Source organism: Orycteropus afer, unplaced genomic scaffold (assembly GCF_000298275.1).
Source record: "Orycteropus afer afer isolate SDZICR_OR568_19922 unplaced genomic scaffold, OryAfe1.0 scaffold00016, whole genome shotgun sequence".
NCBI lineage: Eukaryota > Metazoa > Chordata > Mammalia > Tubulidentata > Orycteropodidae > Orycteropus > Orycteropus afer.
This window is the reverse complement of record NW_006921603.1, coordinates 19,838,022-19,851,706: the sequence shown is the minus strand read 5'-3', so window position 1 is coordinate 19,851,706 and position 13,685 is coordinate 19,838,022. Positions and strand designations below refer to the sequence as shown.

Genomic DNA, 13,685 nt, shown 5'->3' with positions numbered 1-13,685 from the left:
AAGACACATACCTGTCACACTAAATATTTATTTGTGTCATCATTTGTTTAATGTCTTCCTCCTCCTTTAGCCTATAAACCATTTGAAGATAGGAACCATGGGAGTTTTGCTCATATCTATGTATCTTCAGACCCTAGGACAATCCTGGTCGCAAAGTAGGAACTCGGCAAATATTTGTTAAATCAATAAATAATGAAGTTAATGGGGAAGATGATGGCTTCATGCTTGCCCCATATCAGAACATAATCTAATATTTAAAATGATTTCCTCAATATCCTAAAAAAAATCTTTACATCACACAGGATAAAAATATTTTGTTTGAACTGTGGAGAACATATAGAACATAAAATTAGCCTAGAAAATTGCTAAACATAGATTATAGCTTTATTTGTTCATTAACAGTATAATATCAATTTTCTCCTCAAAATAAAAGCTAAAAGCAAATGTGTGGTCATCTTCTTTTGGCGAGGGTTACAGCTGCTTTGTGACACTATGTTCCTGCTGGTCATTTGGGGCTCAACTTACATTCAATATAAAGCACCTAGAAAAATACCTGGTGCAGAGTAGGTGCTCGAAAGTGGTAGCTCTCACTCTGATGATCCCAGAGCCGCATCCCCACTTTCTGGTCTGGGAAGCTTTCTGCCCTTTGTAGCTGTCCGGTTCCTTGCCAAGGCCTCGCTGTGTCTTGGGGAAGACACAGACTGTGCTGACAATTTCATTTGTTCCCATGTATAACATTTGGCCTTTGGGTGGGTCCTGTTTGTTCAGGATTTTTTACAATGTTCAATCCTTCTTCAAATCTAAAGAACATTTACTATGCCATTAGCCTTCATTTCCTTACATTGGCTTACTCACTTGGTGATAAAACTAAAAGGCTGACAGTTTACATGAAACCAATCCCTGGGTTAAACAGAAAGCAGAACATGTCCATTAGGTTGGAACATATATATATATATATAAAAAAAAAAAATCCTTATAAATCTCCTAAAACTAAGCACTGCTTTTTCTAAATTGATGAGACATTTATGCAGCATTTAGGACAACTCAGGAGAAATGTACTTTCACCATATCTGTATTTTCTTTGAATAAGTCAACCATTAAAAAGACCATATAGTGCCATCATATTATGAAGAATAGACAATCTCAGGATATTTTAGGGTGGTCTTCAGAATTCACTGATAATAACTTCATTGAAATTTTCAAATGATTATATATTTCAGTTATCTATTGAGTTATCAATTTCTAAAAAGTCAAGATAACAAAGAATATATAGCTGGTTTTTCCACACAAAATGAATCTTCAACAATAAATTATTATAAGATATATTTTAGCATAGTGACTAAGGCATTTGATTGCTAACCAGAAGGCTGGCAGTTCAAATCCACCAGCCACTCCTCGGAAGGAAGGTTGGACAATCCACTTCCGTTGTGATACTACCTCAGAAACACAAGGAGGGGTCGCTATGAATCAGGGCCAACTCAACAGCACATAACAATAACAACAACAACAATATTTTAAGAAGTTATTTTCAGCTGCTCATTTTAGTTCTTAGTGAACCGTATTTTAAAGATGCTAAACTGAATAGTGAGAAATTTTATATATAAAAATATGCAAAATTTATCTATATCTAAAGCAATGTTATTTCAATATCTATTCTACAGATATTTGTAGAGAAGTCAACCAGATTGAAAGAGAGGAGGAAAAGGAATTCTAAGTGAAGGGAACAGCATATACAAAGTGCAGGAGTCATAGAGAACACAGAATTTCAAAAACATTGAAGGTGTTTGGTAGAGCTGGGCCATTTAGAGTTTGAGGGTCTTTAAAACAACCAGCCCTGAACCAGTAAACCAGTAAAAGAGCCAGATCATGCCAAGTCTTGTAGTCCATGTTAAAGGTATTTGGACTTTTTCTTGAGGGAAATGGGAAACCATTGAAGGGCTTTAGTTTAAGCATGGGTAATAAAAGTGCATCTGGCAAGTGTTGGAGAATGCACTGGTGAAGGAAAAACAGGGCAAATTGAGAGGTCATTATGGTCTCCCAAAAGAAAGTCCTGGCAGAGCATACAGAGAACAGTGGATGGATCTCAGAGAAACTTAGAAGGCAAATCTGATGAAACTGGTTATTTAATCAATGTATGTGATGAAGGAAGTGTTAGTGGAGTGTGAGGGAGAGTGAGGAGTTGTGAATGACTCCCAGGAATAGCTGAAATATTGTGCCCTATCATGAGAACTCCCTTCAGAAGCATTAAGTGTGTATATTAGTCAAAGAGGGAGCTCTGGTAGCGTGGTGCCTAAGGCAATTGACTGCTAACCAGAAGGCAGGCTGCTCAAACCCACCAGCCACTCCTCAGAAGGAAGGTTGGGCAATCTACTTCCATAGTGATACTGCCTCGGGAACCCAAGGAGGGGTCGCTATGATTGGGTCTGACTGGACTGCACATAACAACAACAAAACAACATTAATCAAAGAGAAGCAGGCACTCACTTTGGGGACTTACTTTATTTACAAAATAACAATAAATTAGTGTTTGTTAATTTACATACTGCATCGAGTTGGTTCCAACTCATAGCTACCCCTCCTTGGGTTTCTGAGGCGGTATCACTACACAAGTAGATTGCGAACCTTTCTTCCGAGGAGTGGCTGGTGGGTTTGAACCGCCAGCCTTCTGGTTAGCAGTCAAATGCCTTAGGCACCATGCCACCAGAGCTCCCGATTTAGATACAGTGATCTTGTAATCATTATCATAAAATAAGTATATATAGTATGGTTTATAATTAATAACTGTGGTGTGGTACCTAAGGCCTTTGACTGCTAACCAGAAGGTTGGTGGTTCAAACCCACCAGCTGCTCTGTGGAAGGAAGCTGGGGGCAAGCTACTTCTATAAAGATGTACCACCTTGGAAGCTCAAAGGGGGTCACTATGAGTTGGAATGGACTTGATGGCAGTAATTTGTTTGCTTGTTTGTTTGGATCATTAACATAAGGAGCCCTGGTGGTGCAGTGGTTAAAGCATTTGGCTGTCAACCAAAAGGTCAGTGGTTGGAACCCACCAGCCACTCCATAAGAGAAAGATGAGTCAATCTACTTTCATAAAGATTTATAGCCTTGGAAACCCTGTAAGGCAGTTCTACACTGTCTTAGAGTGTCACTATGAATCAGAATTAGCTTGATGGCAGTGGGTAGGATCATTAATATAAGGAGAGCCCTGATGGCACAGTGAGTAAGAGTTTGTTGCTAACCAAAAGGTCAGAAGTTCAAACACACCAATGTGTCTGTGACAGTCTGCTTCTGTAAAGATTACATCCTTGGACATCTTATGGGGCAATTCTACTCTGTCTTATGTTGTTGTTGTTGTAATGTGCCATCGAGTCAGACCCGACTCATAGCAACCCCTCCTTGGGTTTCCGAGGCAGTATCACTACAGAAGTAGATTGTCCCATCTTCCTTCTGAGGAGTGGCTGGTGGGTTTGAACCGCCAGCCTTCTGGTTAGCAGTCAAGTGCCTTAGTCACTATAGGAGTCAAAATTGACTCTATGTCAGTGGATTAACATTACTTCACTTGATCCTATTATATTTTTCCATCTTATAAATTAGAAAATAAAATTACAGGTTAAATGAATTTCTCAAAGTCTCTTACCTAGAAACCAGTGTACAATACTAAAACTCTAGCATTCTAACATCAAGATCACTATGAGGTTGTTGTTATGTGCCGCCGAGTCAGATCCAAGTCATAGTGACTCCTCCTTGGGTTTCTGAGGCAGTATCACTAATCACAGAAGTTGATTGCTCAACCTTCCTTCCAAGGAGTGGCTGATGGGTTTGAACCACCAACCTTCTGGTTAGCAGTCAAGTGCCTTAGGTAACGCTACCAGAACTTCCAGGATCACTATGGCAAAGTGAAATATTTGATAGAATTATCTGCATCATCATCACTATCATTGACTGATCACACAAGTTCCCTTTGTGTTTGTGACTCTGATCAGCACTCTGCAATATTTTCTCCATACAAACACCTTACGAAGTCATATTATTATGTTCCTTTTACAAAGAAGAAACTGAAGTTCAGAGACACTCAGCACTCCCTAAGATCACATTGATATTAAATGGCAGATCTGAGATCTGATTTCCCAAGTTGCCCCAAACATCATTTATTAGGAATACTTGCCTAAACTCCTCAATAAACAGCATATAGGTGGGAGATAGGTTTACTGAACCCAATCTCTGGTTTTTAATTTGGATTTTTATTTCCCATTAATTGTAAACTTTCATGTAATCAATCATATTGACCATGGGTTAATTCCAATTGTTAAGGTGAATTAACTGAGCTTCCTTGGCTTTGGTCTGAAAAATTGGATTACACAAAGTTTCTCTGTATTTGCAAGATGTAAATGATTGTAAGATAATTATGCTAGTTAGGGTAAGGTAGGTTATTCTGTTACAACAAAAATCCTGAGATCTCAGCAGCTATAAAAAACAAAGATTTATCTCTCATTGATATTACATGTTCCTTACAGGTCAGCAGGTGGCCCTACTTGATGTTGTTCTGACTCAATGACTAGGTTCTGTCATCAGGAATATTGTTGGTCACAAAGGCAGGGGAGAGGAAGAACTGGAGAATCACATACCAATTTTTAAATTCCACATAGAAGTGGCACATGTCACTTCCACTCTTATTTTACTTGCCAAAAATCATCATATGAACATGCCCAACTTAAACATGGTGGAGCAACATAATTGTACCATGTGACTGAAAGGAAAACTCTTAGAAATATATCTATCCTAGACATTCATGACTTGAACTAGTGGCCTGCCGTAATGTCTGCTAATCTTGAGAGGGTGCCATTTTACATGTCCATCTTGGGTCCATCAGCTTCAGCAGCCAGCAGCTGCATGAGTTAGAAAAAGCCTCCATCTCCAGTGGGCCTGCAACAGGAGGCAGAGCTGAAGCCCAAGGTCAAGGATCCTTCACCCAGCCCCTAGAACTGGCACTTTGGACTCAGATTTCTAGCCTCCTAAACAGTAAGAGAATAAATCCTTGTTTGTTAAAGTCATACTTTGTGGTATGTCTATTAGAGAAGCACTAGAGAACTAAGACAGAATTACAGTTTCAGGGTGAAAGAGTTTCCAGGGTCAAATAAGTTTGTGAAACGTTAAAATTAAAGATATTTCCTAAGTCTGCCCTGTGCTCTTGCTATATTAATTTGCATTATTAATCTCCAAGAAGAGTGATATTACCATGGGATCCTTCCCCTCCACACACCAAAAAAAAAAAAAAAAAAAAAACCTATCTGCAAAGATGTATGTTCTGAAGGATCTTTATAAAACAGTATATTAACTCAGCCTTTTTAGAAATTATTTATGGAAAGAAAAGGAAGGAAGGAGGAAAGTGAAAAAGACTACAGCTGTGCAAATATACGGATAGTTTTGGAAGATCCTAATCAGGGAAATTCTCCTAAATTCTGAAAGAGAATTATCTTTTTTAGTCTGTGCCAATGATATGGGAAGAAGGCAGGTAACAATTATTGACTTTTGATTATTTATTTCATGCAGGACATAAATGATCTCATTAGCTCTATGAGGTGGTTGTTACTATCAGCACAGTTTTACACAGTAGGAAGCTTGGGGAGGTGAAATACTTGCTTTAGATTCTAGATCTAGGAAGTGAGAAATCAGAATTCAAACCCTAGATATGAGAACTTGTATTCTTACGTGTAATTTTCTATTGCCTTGACATAAGATGCTGCTTTCGATAGTCACAAAACCAGTAAGCCTAAGGTTTCACAATTCTAGAGATATGACTATTGAGAATCAAAGAATTAAAAATTTGTCCTGTGTTTCTCAGTCATGATGACAAAATTGAAATTGGAGCTCCTAGTTGGCTACCTCCAAAGCCCATGTGTTTTCCATGATGCTCTCCTGCCTGCCAAGACTGCATTCTCTTTATCATTTCAAGGATGCAACTAAAGGTAATTCATGGTGTTCACAAGTGACTGAATAACTAGCCATAATCATAAAAGTGCATTAGCAAAACTTCACAGTGTAACTAACATATGAGGTTAGCAAATATTGTTAAAATGAGGTTCTGGCCAATAAAATATCAGGAAAATTAGTATAAATTGGACAAAAGCATGAGAGTTACTTCAGAACTTGATTTGGTAATACTCACCATATCAGATCTTCATTTGATTCTTAGCAAAATGAAGGGCTCAATTTTCACTTTATTTCTATTCTCTGTCCTACTTGGCATCTCAGAAGTAAGGAGCGAGGAGTCGCTGAAGCTCTGTGGAAAAGACTTCATCAGAGCAATCATCTACATCTGTGGTGCCTCTAGGTGGCGGAGGCAGCTGGAGGGAAGTCTTCAAGTTCAGCAAGGTAACATGAAACCACCTGTGTCCTATTTCTTTTTTTTTTTTTTTAAGTAATATTTTATTGTGTTTTTGGTGAAAGTTTACATAGCAAATTATATTTCCATTTGACAATTTCCACACAATTGTTAGTTGCATTTCTCACAATGTGTCAACATTCTCCTTAATTGGGATCTGGTTGTTCCATTTCCAGTGCTCTAGTTTTCCTGCCCCTTTATCTAACTTGTCATTGCTTTAAAGTAAATGTTGACCTTTTGATCTCATATAGTTTTTTTAATGGTGCACTCCATTATTATTTTTAATTTTTCAGGCTTGTTTTAATAACTGTTTCCCTAAGTATTGTTAACCTGTCTGTATCAATTTAAGGGATTAATTAAGGAGGGGGAAAAAAAAAACAAACAACAACCTGAATTGGCTAGGAAAAGAAGTGAGCTTGCTATATTTCAAAAAATAAGGACCTTGTTTTTCAGTCTTCTTGACATTATTTGATTGCATAACTATTTGGATGAGTCCAGCATGTCTGTAGGTGCAGTGAGTGATCAAGGGGCTTGTTAGATTAGCAAGATTTTCACACTTGGATAATACAGACTATACTAAGATAGAACTCAAGTAGATGTTAAATAAGGATAGAAAATATGGAATCTAATATTTATTGTGCATTTATTAAGTGCTGTTTCACATGCAATATTCCATTTGGCCTGCTGATCAGAATACCGTGAAGTAAGATGATATTATCACCATTTACCATAGGACTCAAGTTCCTGGGTGGCACAAACCACTGAGTCCTGAACTGCTAACCAAAGGGTTAGTGGTTTGGGTCTATCCAGAGGTGCCTTGGAAGAAAGGCCTGGTGATTTACTTCCAAAAGTTCACAGTTGTTCTGGTTACCTAGTGCCGCTCAGACAGGAATATACCACAAATGGGATGACTTGAACAAACAGGAGTTTATTTACTTCCATTTCTGAAGGCTAGAAGTCCGAGTTCAAAGTGCCAGGCTCTAGGGGCTGGGTAAAAGCACCTTAACCTTGGCCTTCAGCTCTGCCTCCTACTCCTGGCCCACTGAAGCTGGATGCTTTTCTTCACTCAGCTGCTGGCTGCTGAGGCTGTTAAGCCTAAGGTTAACAAGTAAAAAGGCTCAGTCCCAATGTTACCAAACCATGGTGGCAGGCCATTAATTCAAGTCCACTGAAAGTCTCAAGGTTGGCAGAGCATGGCAGGCTGCTGAACAATGACTTGGCTACATGCAGGGTTCAAGCGTGCCATAAGCTAGAGACCGTTCCCCAAGGCTTCTCCTTGTATACAGGAAGCAGACCACATCCCCAAGGCAGCTACTCAGCTGCTCACAGTAGATTCCACCATGGAGTTGATTATCAGTCTCATCATGGGGAATACTACATCCAGCTTCCCAGCTACTCACCCAGGCCCAGCCAAGTGGACACACAAACTTAACTACCACAACAGCTATTGAAAGCCCTATCTACAGTGCTACTTTGAAACACATGAGGTTGCCATGAGTGGGAATCAGCTCAATAGCAACTAGTTTGATTTTCTGTTATGCCCATTAGACTGAGAAGGAAGCTGGTAAGCAGTGTGGTTGGGAGGCAAATCATGTGTCTGGATTCAAGAGTCAAGGTCTTTCGCTTATTCCATACTGCTTCTGAGGTGGGGAGAGGAGGTGGTGGGCTGTGGTTGGAAAAAAAAAAAAAAATGATAGCATTATAGAAATGGTGCTATTTGAAAGATGCCCTGAAAGATGTGTAGTATTTGAGGAGTTACGAGGAGTGAGGATGTAGTAGGTGGGAATTCTAGCAATAGGAATTGTCTGATCAGAATTTGAAGGTGGGACTGGATCTAATGCATTTCAGAAAGAGTAAGGGACTGATTTCATTACAGTCATATATTTTTTAATTCAAGTAACTTAGAAGTTAATTTGGAATTCTTTCTAATAATTCTGTATTGGGAGCTCTGGTAGCATAGTGCCTAAGGCACTTGACTGCTAACCAGAAGGCTGGTGGTTCAAACCCACCAACCACTCCTTGGAAGGAGGGGCAATCTACTTCTGTAGTGATACTGCCTTGGAAACCCAAGGAGGGGTCACTATGAGTCGGGTCCGACTCAACGGTATATAACAACAACAACAATTTTGTATTAGAGTGTGACGTAAAATTTATTTAAAATTCTATTTTAATAATGAAACAACTGTATTTGTTATGTTTTTAATAAAAAGTAAAACAGATGTTTTCATAATAAATATTGCAACCACAATTGTAAAAGTTTGAGTTTGGTTTAAAGTGACTTTAGTAAAGAAAAATATTTCATGGTTTGGTGGGTTAATGTCTAGAAAAATCACAAACTTACCCTGTGCTTTAAAAAAAAGAGAAAAAATTACCATTATCATTTTAAAATTGAGAGGTTTGTATTTATAATGTGGTGACAGAAAGAATAAGGTGCTTTTTTTTAATGTTAGGCAAATAAGTATAGCTTTTCAGGATTTACATCAATCTTTGCTAATAAAAATTAGCAAACCAAAATGCAGTAGGAAACAACATATTTGGAATAGCTCTGAAACACATGGTATAGTGGAATGGATGTACACCTGAGGCTCATCTTTCCTTTATACCATTGAAATCAGAATACTTCTTTTTTTTTTTTCTCATGGTGTATTCTTGTTTTATTGTAGTTTTTCAACATACACTTCATATACATGCTTGGGAAAGATACACATGCACTCTCTGATGGAGTTAACAAAGTGGTGTTACTCCCATTCACTTACTTTCAATACAATAGGGCTTTGTAATTACTTGAAGCAACACTTGATTTAGATGTGCCAAAGTTATTTATACATTTGTTTCAGTTAGAGATCACTGAGTGATTCAGTTTTTTTTTTAAATTTTTTTATTGTGATTTGGGTGAAGATTTACAGAGCAAATTCACTTTCCATACAGCAGTTCACATGTACTTTGTCTCATGTCATTGACCACAGTTTACCACAATGCAACAGCTCCCCTTCCACTTCCTCCCCATAGTTACCTCTTCCCAGTGTCCATCCCTCCATACACTCCTGCCCCCTGAGCTGTCTCCCTGTGCATAAGCAGCCCTTCTTTCTCTCATGATTGTTCTCTCCAAGGTGAATGCCCAACTCCTATGTCTGTCTTTTGTTTGGCTGGAAACCACAGGTGTGGGTTCAGTTCCAGGCCTGAAGGGCAGCTAGGGGCCATAGTCAGAACACTTCTTTAGCCTTTCCCAGTTTTTCAGAGAGTGTTTCATATACATTATTTTACTTGATCAATTACTGGTTTCCCAATAAGGATTCATTCACCTAATTTTTCTCAGTAATTACCAGTGTCCTAAGATACTGATAAGTGAGTCTGAACTAAATTAAAGGGAGAGAGGCTGATACATAGACTTTGGTAACAGCACTCAAATAAAGCCACAGTGTGGTCCACCTTCTATTGTCAGATATAAAACCAGAAAAACCAACACATTACAAGTTGATTCTGACTCATAGTGACCTTCTCGAACAGAGTAGAACTGCACCAAAGGGTTCCAAAGGGTGTAATTTTTACAGAAGCTGACTGTCACATCTGTCTCCTGCAGAGCAGCTGGTAGGTTTGAACTGCTGACCTTTGGTTACCAGCTGAGTGCTTAACCAATAAAGAACCAGGCCTAAGTTGTGTAAATCTCCATTTTCTTCCTTGTTGTTAGCTGCTGTGGAGGCAATTCCGACTCATGCCAACCCTAAGTGTGCCGAGTAGAATTGCTCCATGTGGTTTTCAAGGTGACGATGTTTTAGAAGCAGGTCACCAGGCCTTTCTTCCGAGGCACTTCTGGATGAGTTGTAAACACCAACCTTTTGGTTAGCAGTTGAATGCTTAACTGTTTGTGCCACTCAAGGAACTTTTTTTCCCCTTACTGATCAGCCTTACAGGGAATATATGCCGTTTTGGTTTGTGTGTGTGTGTGTGTTATCTAGCATCCCTTGGGAGTGGTTGGTCATTGAGCAGAGGTAGCCACTAAAACAGAATTCAAATCCTGACTTGGCTACTAACTAGCTGCATGACAGTCCTCTCTACAACCAAGTATCCTCGTCTGTGAAATGAGGAGAGAAGAAATAACTGAGCATTCCACTAAATATCTAATTTCTGTTCGACGAAATGAACACTTTAGAAAAATTATGTGCAGGATTCAATTTCTTTTGAGAAACCCAACTCCTTTCCTCAAGAGTAGAACTTGGTTGCTGCTTTTTCATTGGGCCTTCTAAAAAAAGTGGTTTTTTTTTTTTTTTTTTTCTTTCTCGTTTATATACAGCAGAGAGAGGAAATCACTTCCGGTTCCCGAATGCACACGAGGTTTCTGAGGAAATCACAATGCAAAACCTTCTGAAGCTGGACTCTGCAGTAGAGAATCTTCCTCAGGGTAGACAGCTGCCCATGGAAGGGATGTGGGTGTCCAGGAAGCATTCAATGAAGTCAAGAAGAGACCTCCCTCTTACCTGCTGCACTGCTGGCTGTAGCATGGCTGATTTGAGCTCTTTTTGTTAAGTCAAGACCAAATACCCAGTGGGTGGCCGAGCTTTAATCATGTTTAATCCCAGTGTTTCATTGCCTTGTACAACACTTATATGGTGTCATTAAAATGATGACTATTGAATAGGCAATAGTTCTTTTCTAAAAGTTGTAAATGAATGGTTAAAACCACTATTTTCTCCTTTTATCAAAATTCTAATGCTTTGAATTATAAATACTGGGATATATCCTATCATTAATCTAGATCTGTGCAAAATTGCAATAAAAATGTTATAAGCCAAGATCATTGTGATGTCTTCTATTTTCAAGTTGTATATCATTTTTAAAAAGTAAATGATAGAAAATGCTGATGATATAAAAACCTAAAAAAAAAAAAAGAAAAAAAAAACTACAAAAAGAAAATAAATATGAACTGGTAACTTCCCAGAAATAACTATCCATCTTAACTTTTGGGTTACTGTAAAATTGGGTTACAGTTAAATTATTATTACTAATAACTGAAACACTAATTAATCATCAATTGTAAGAATCTAAATAAAGTGATTGTCTTCAAGGCCTCAGAATGCTTGAGAAATATTTCCAAATGTTGTGCAAACATTCAACATTTTACTTGTCAATATATGGAGACATATATTTATCAGTGAGGTCTCATTAACCACAGAAACCCAGAAGGGCAATCCTCTTTATGTAATAAGCTTCTTTCTCCAGTCTAGGCCACCTTGGTTTTGCCTTTCTATTGCTGAGATAAAAGAAAATTCTATTCCTATTCTGGAGGTTGAGAAATCCAGATAGCCAAGTCATGAAATTGGATGGCTTCATTAATAAAAAGATAGAAGTAAGGATATTACAAAACAAGTTTTAATTTCTAACTCTACCAGCCCAGTTTGTTGTAACAATCATCATTAATTTCTGTTCACCTGAAGTGCTGCTCTCATTAGTACTGTTGTTGTTGTTGTTATGGGCCCTCGAGTCGGACCCGACTCATAGCGACCCCTCCTTGGGTTTCCTAGGCAGTATCACTATGGAAGTAGATTGCCCCATCTTCCTTCCAAGGAGTGGCTGGTGGGTTTGAACCACCAGCCTTCTGGTTAGCAGTCAAGTGCCTTAGGCACTATGCTACCAGAGCTCCTCTCATTAGTACTATATAGTCTGTATTGGAAGTCTATCTAATCTATAACGGGCATTTACACTGTGCCAAGGCATTGTCCATGGAGTTTAAACATTTTACTGCACACATTTGTTGCAGGAAGCCTATAAGGGTGGGGTAATACTTAACTGCCCTGTTGCAGAGGAGAAAACTGAGACTCCGTGGAATTAAGGAAATGTGTCTTGAGTCACACAGCTAAGTAGGTGGTGTTACTGTGTCCAAACTCAGGATATAGGACTTCACGTCAGTGTTCTTCCCCTGGAGGGGTGGCTGTGGCCTAGAAGGGCAGTGTGAAGAAGCTGATGGTGTTAATTGCAACTAGTGTGAAGTCTAGAAAGGATTCTGTTGTTAGTTGCTAGTGAGTTGACTTCAACTCACAGAAACCCCTGTGTTTGTTGTTGTTAGTAAGTGCGCTCAAGTCAGCCCCAACTCGTAGTGAACCTATGTACAACAGAATGAAACACTGCCCAGACCTGCACCATCTTCACAATCCTTGCTGTACTTCAGCCCATTGTTAAAGCTATTGTGTCAAGACACCTCATTGAGGGTCTTCCCCTTTTTGCTCATCCTCTACTTTACCAAGCATTGATATCCTTCTCCAGGGAATGGTCCCTTCTGACAACATGAGATGAAGTCTGGTCAGTTTCTCTTCTAAGGAGCAGTCTGGCCACACTTCTTCCAAGACAGATTTGTTCACTTTTTTGACAGTCTATGGTATTTTTAGTATTCTTCCCCAACATCACAATTCAAAGGCATCAATTCTTCTTTGGTCTTCCTTATTAGGAGCTCTGGTAGCATAGTGCCAAAGGCACTTGACTGCTAGCCAGAAGGCTGGTGGTTCAAACCCACCAGCCACTCCTCGGAAGGAAGATTGGGCAATCTACTTCTGTAGTGATACTGCCTTGGAAACCCAAGGAGGGGTCGCTATGAGTCGGGTCCGACTCAATGGCATATAACAACAACAACATTCATTGTCCATCTTTCACATGAATATGAGGTGATTGAAAATACCTTGGTTCAGGTCAGGCTCACCTTCGTCTTCAAAGTGCTCTTTAACACTTTAAAGAGTTCCTTGCAGCAGATTTGAACAATGCAATACATAATTTCATTTCTTGACTGCTTTTTCCATGGGTGCTGATTATGGATCCAAGTAGAATGAACTCCCTGGCAACTTCAGTCTTCTCCATGTACTGTGATGTGTTGCTTATTGGTCCATTTATGAGGATTTTTATTTTCCTTCTATTGAGGTGTAATACATACTGAAGATTGCAGTCTTTGATCTTCATAAGTAAGTGCTTCAAGTCCTCTTCACTTTCAGCAAGCAAAGTTGTATCATCTGCATGTTGCATGTTATTAATTAATCTTTCTCCAATTCTGATGCCAGGTTCTTCTTCATATAGTCAGCTTCTCGGATTATTTGCATATAGATTGAATAACTAGAATGAAAGGATACAACTCTGACACACATTTTTTTCAGATTTGAAACTATTCAATACCCCCCCCCCCTTTTTTTAAATTGTGATTTGGGTGAAGGTTTACAGAGCAAATATACTTTCCATACAGCGGTTCACATATACTTTGTCGCATGACATTGACCACAGTTTACCACAATGCAACAGCTCCCCTCCCACTTCCTCCCCATAGTTA

The 13,685-nt window shown here is 38.9% G+C and overlaps 1 protein-coding gene across 1 annotated transcript; it reads left to right on the top strand.

Annotated features, from left to right (window-relative positions):
• Positions 1–6,197: 6,197 nt before the first annotated feature.
• Positions 6,198–10,906, top strand: INSL5 (insulin like 5). The gene is made up of 2 exons (XM_007959288.1): positions 6,198–6,372; positions 10,674–10,906. The coding sequence occupies exons 1-2, from the start codon at positions 6,198–6,200 to the stop codon at positions 10,904–10,906; spliced, it is 408 nt and encodes a 135-aa protein (XP_007957479.1).
• The last annotated feature ends 2,779 nt before the right edge of the window (positions 10,907–13,685 follow it).

Excerpts from the sequence above, each read along its gene's own strand:
- INSL5 (XM_007959288.1), top strand. The coding sequence starts at position 6,198 with ATGAAGGGCTCAATTTTCACTTTATTTCTATTCTCTGTCCTACTTGGC. Across the intron at positions 6,373-10,673 it reads AAGTCTTCAAGTTCAGCAAG|CAGAGAGAGGAAATCACTTC; the intron begins GTAACATGAAAC and ends GTTTATATACAG.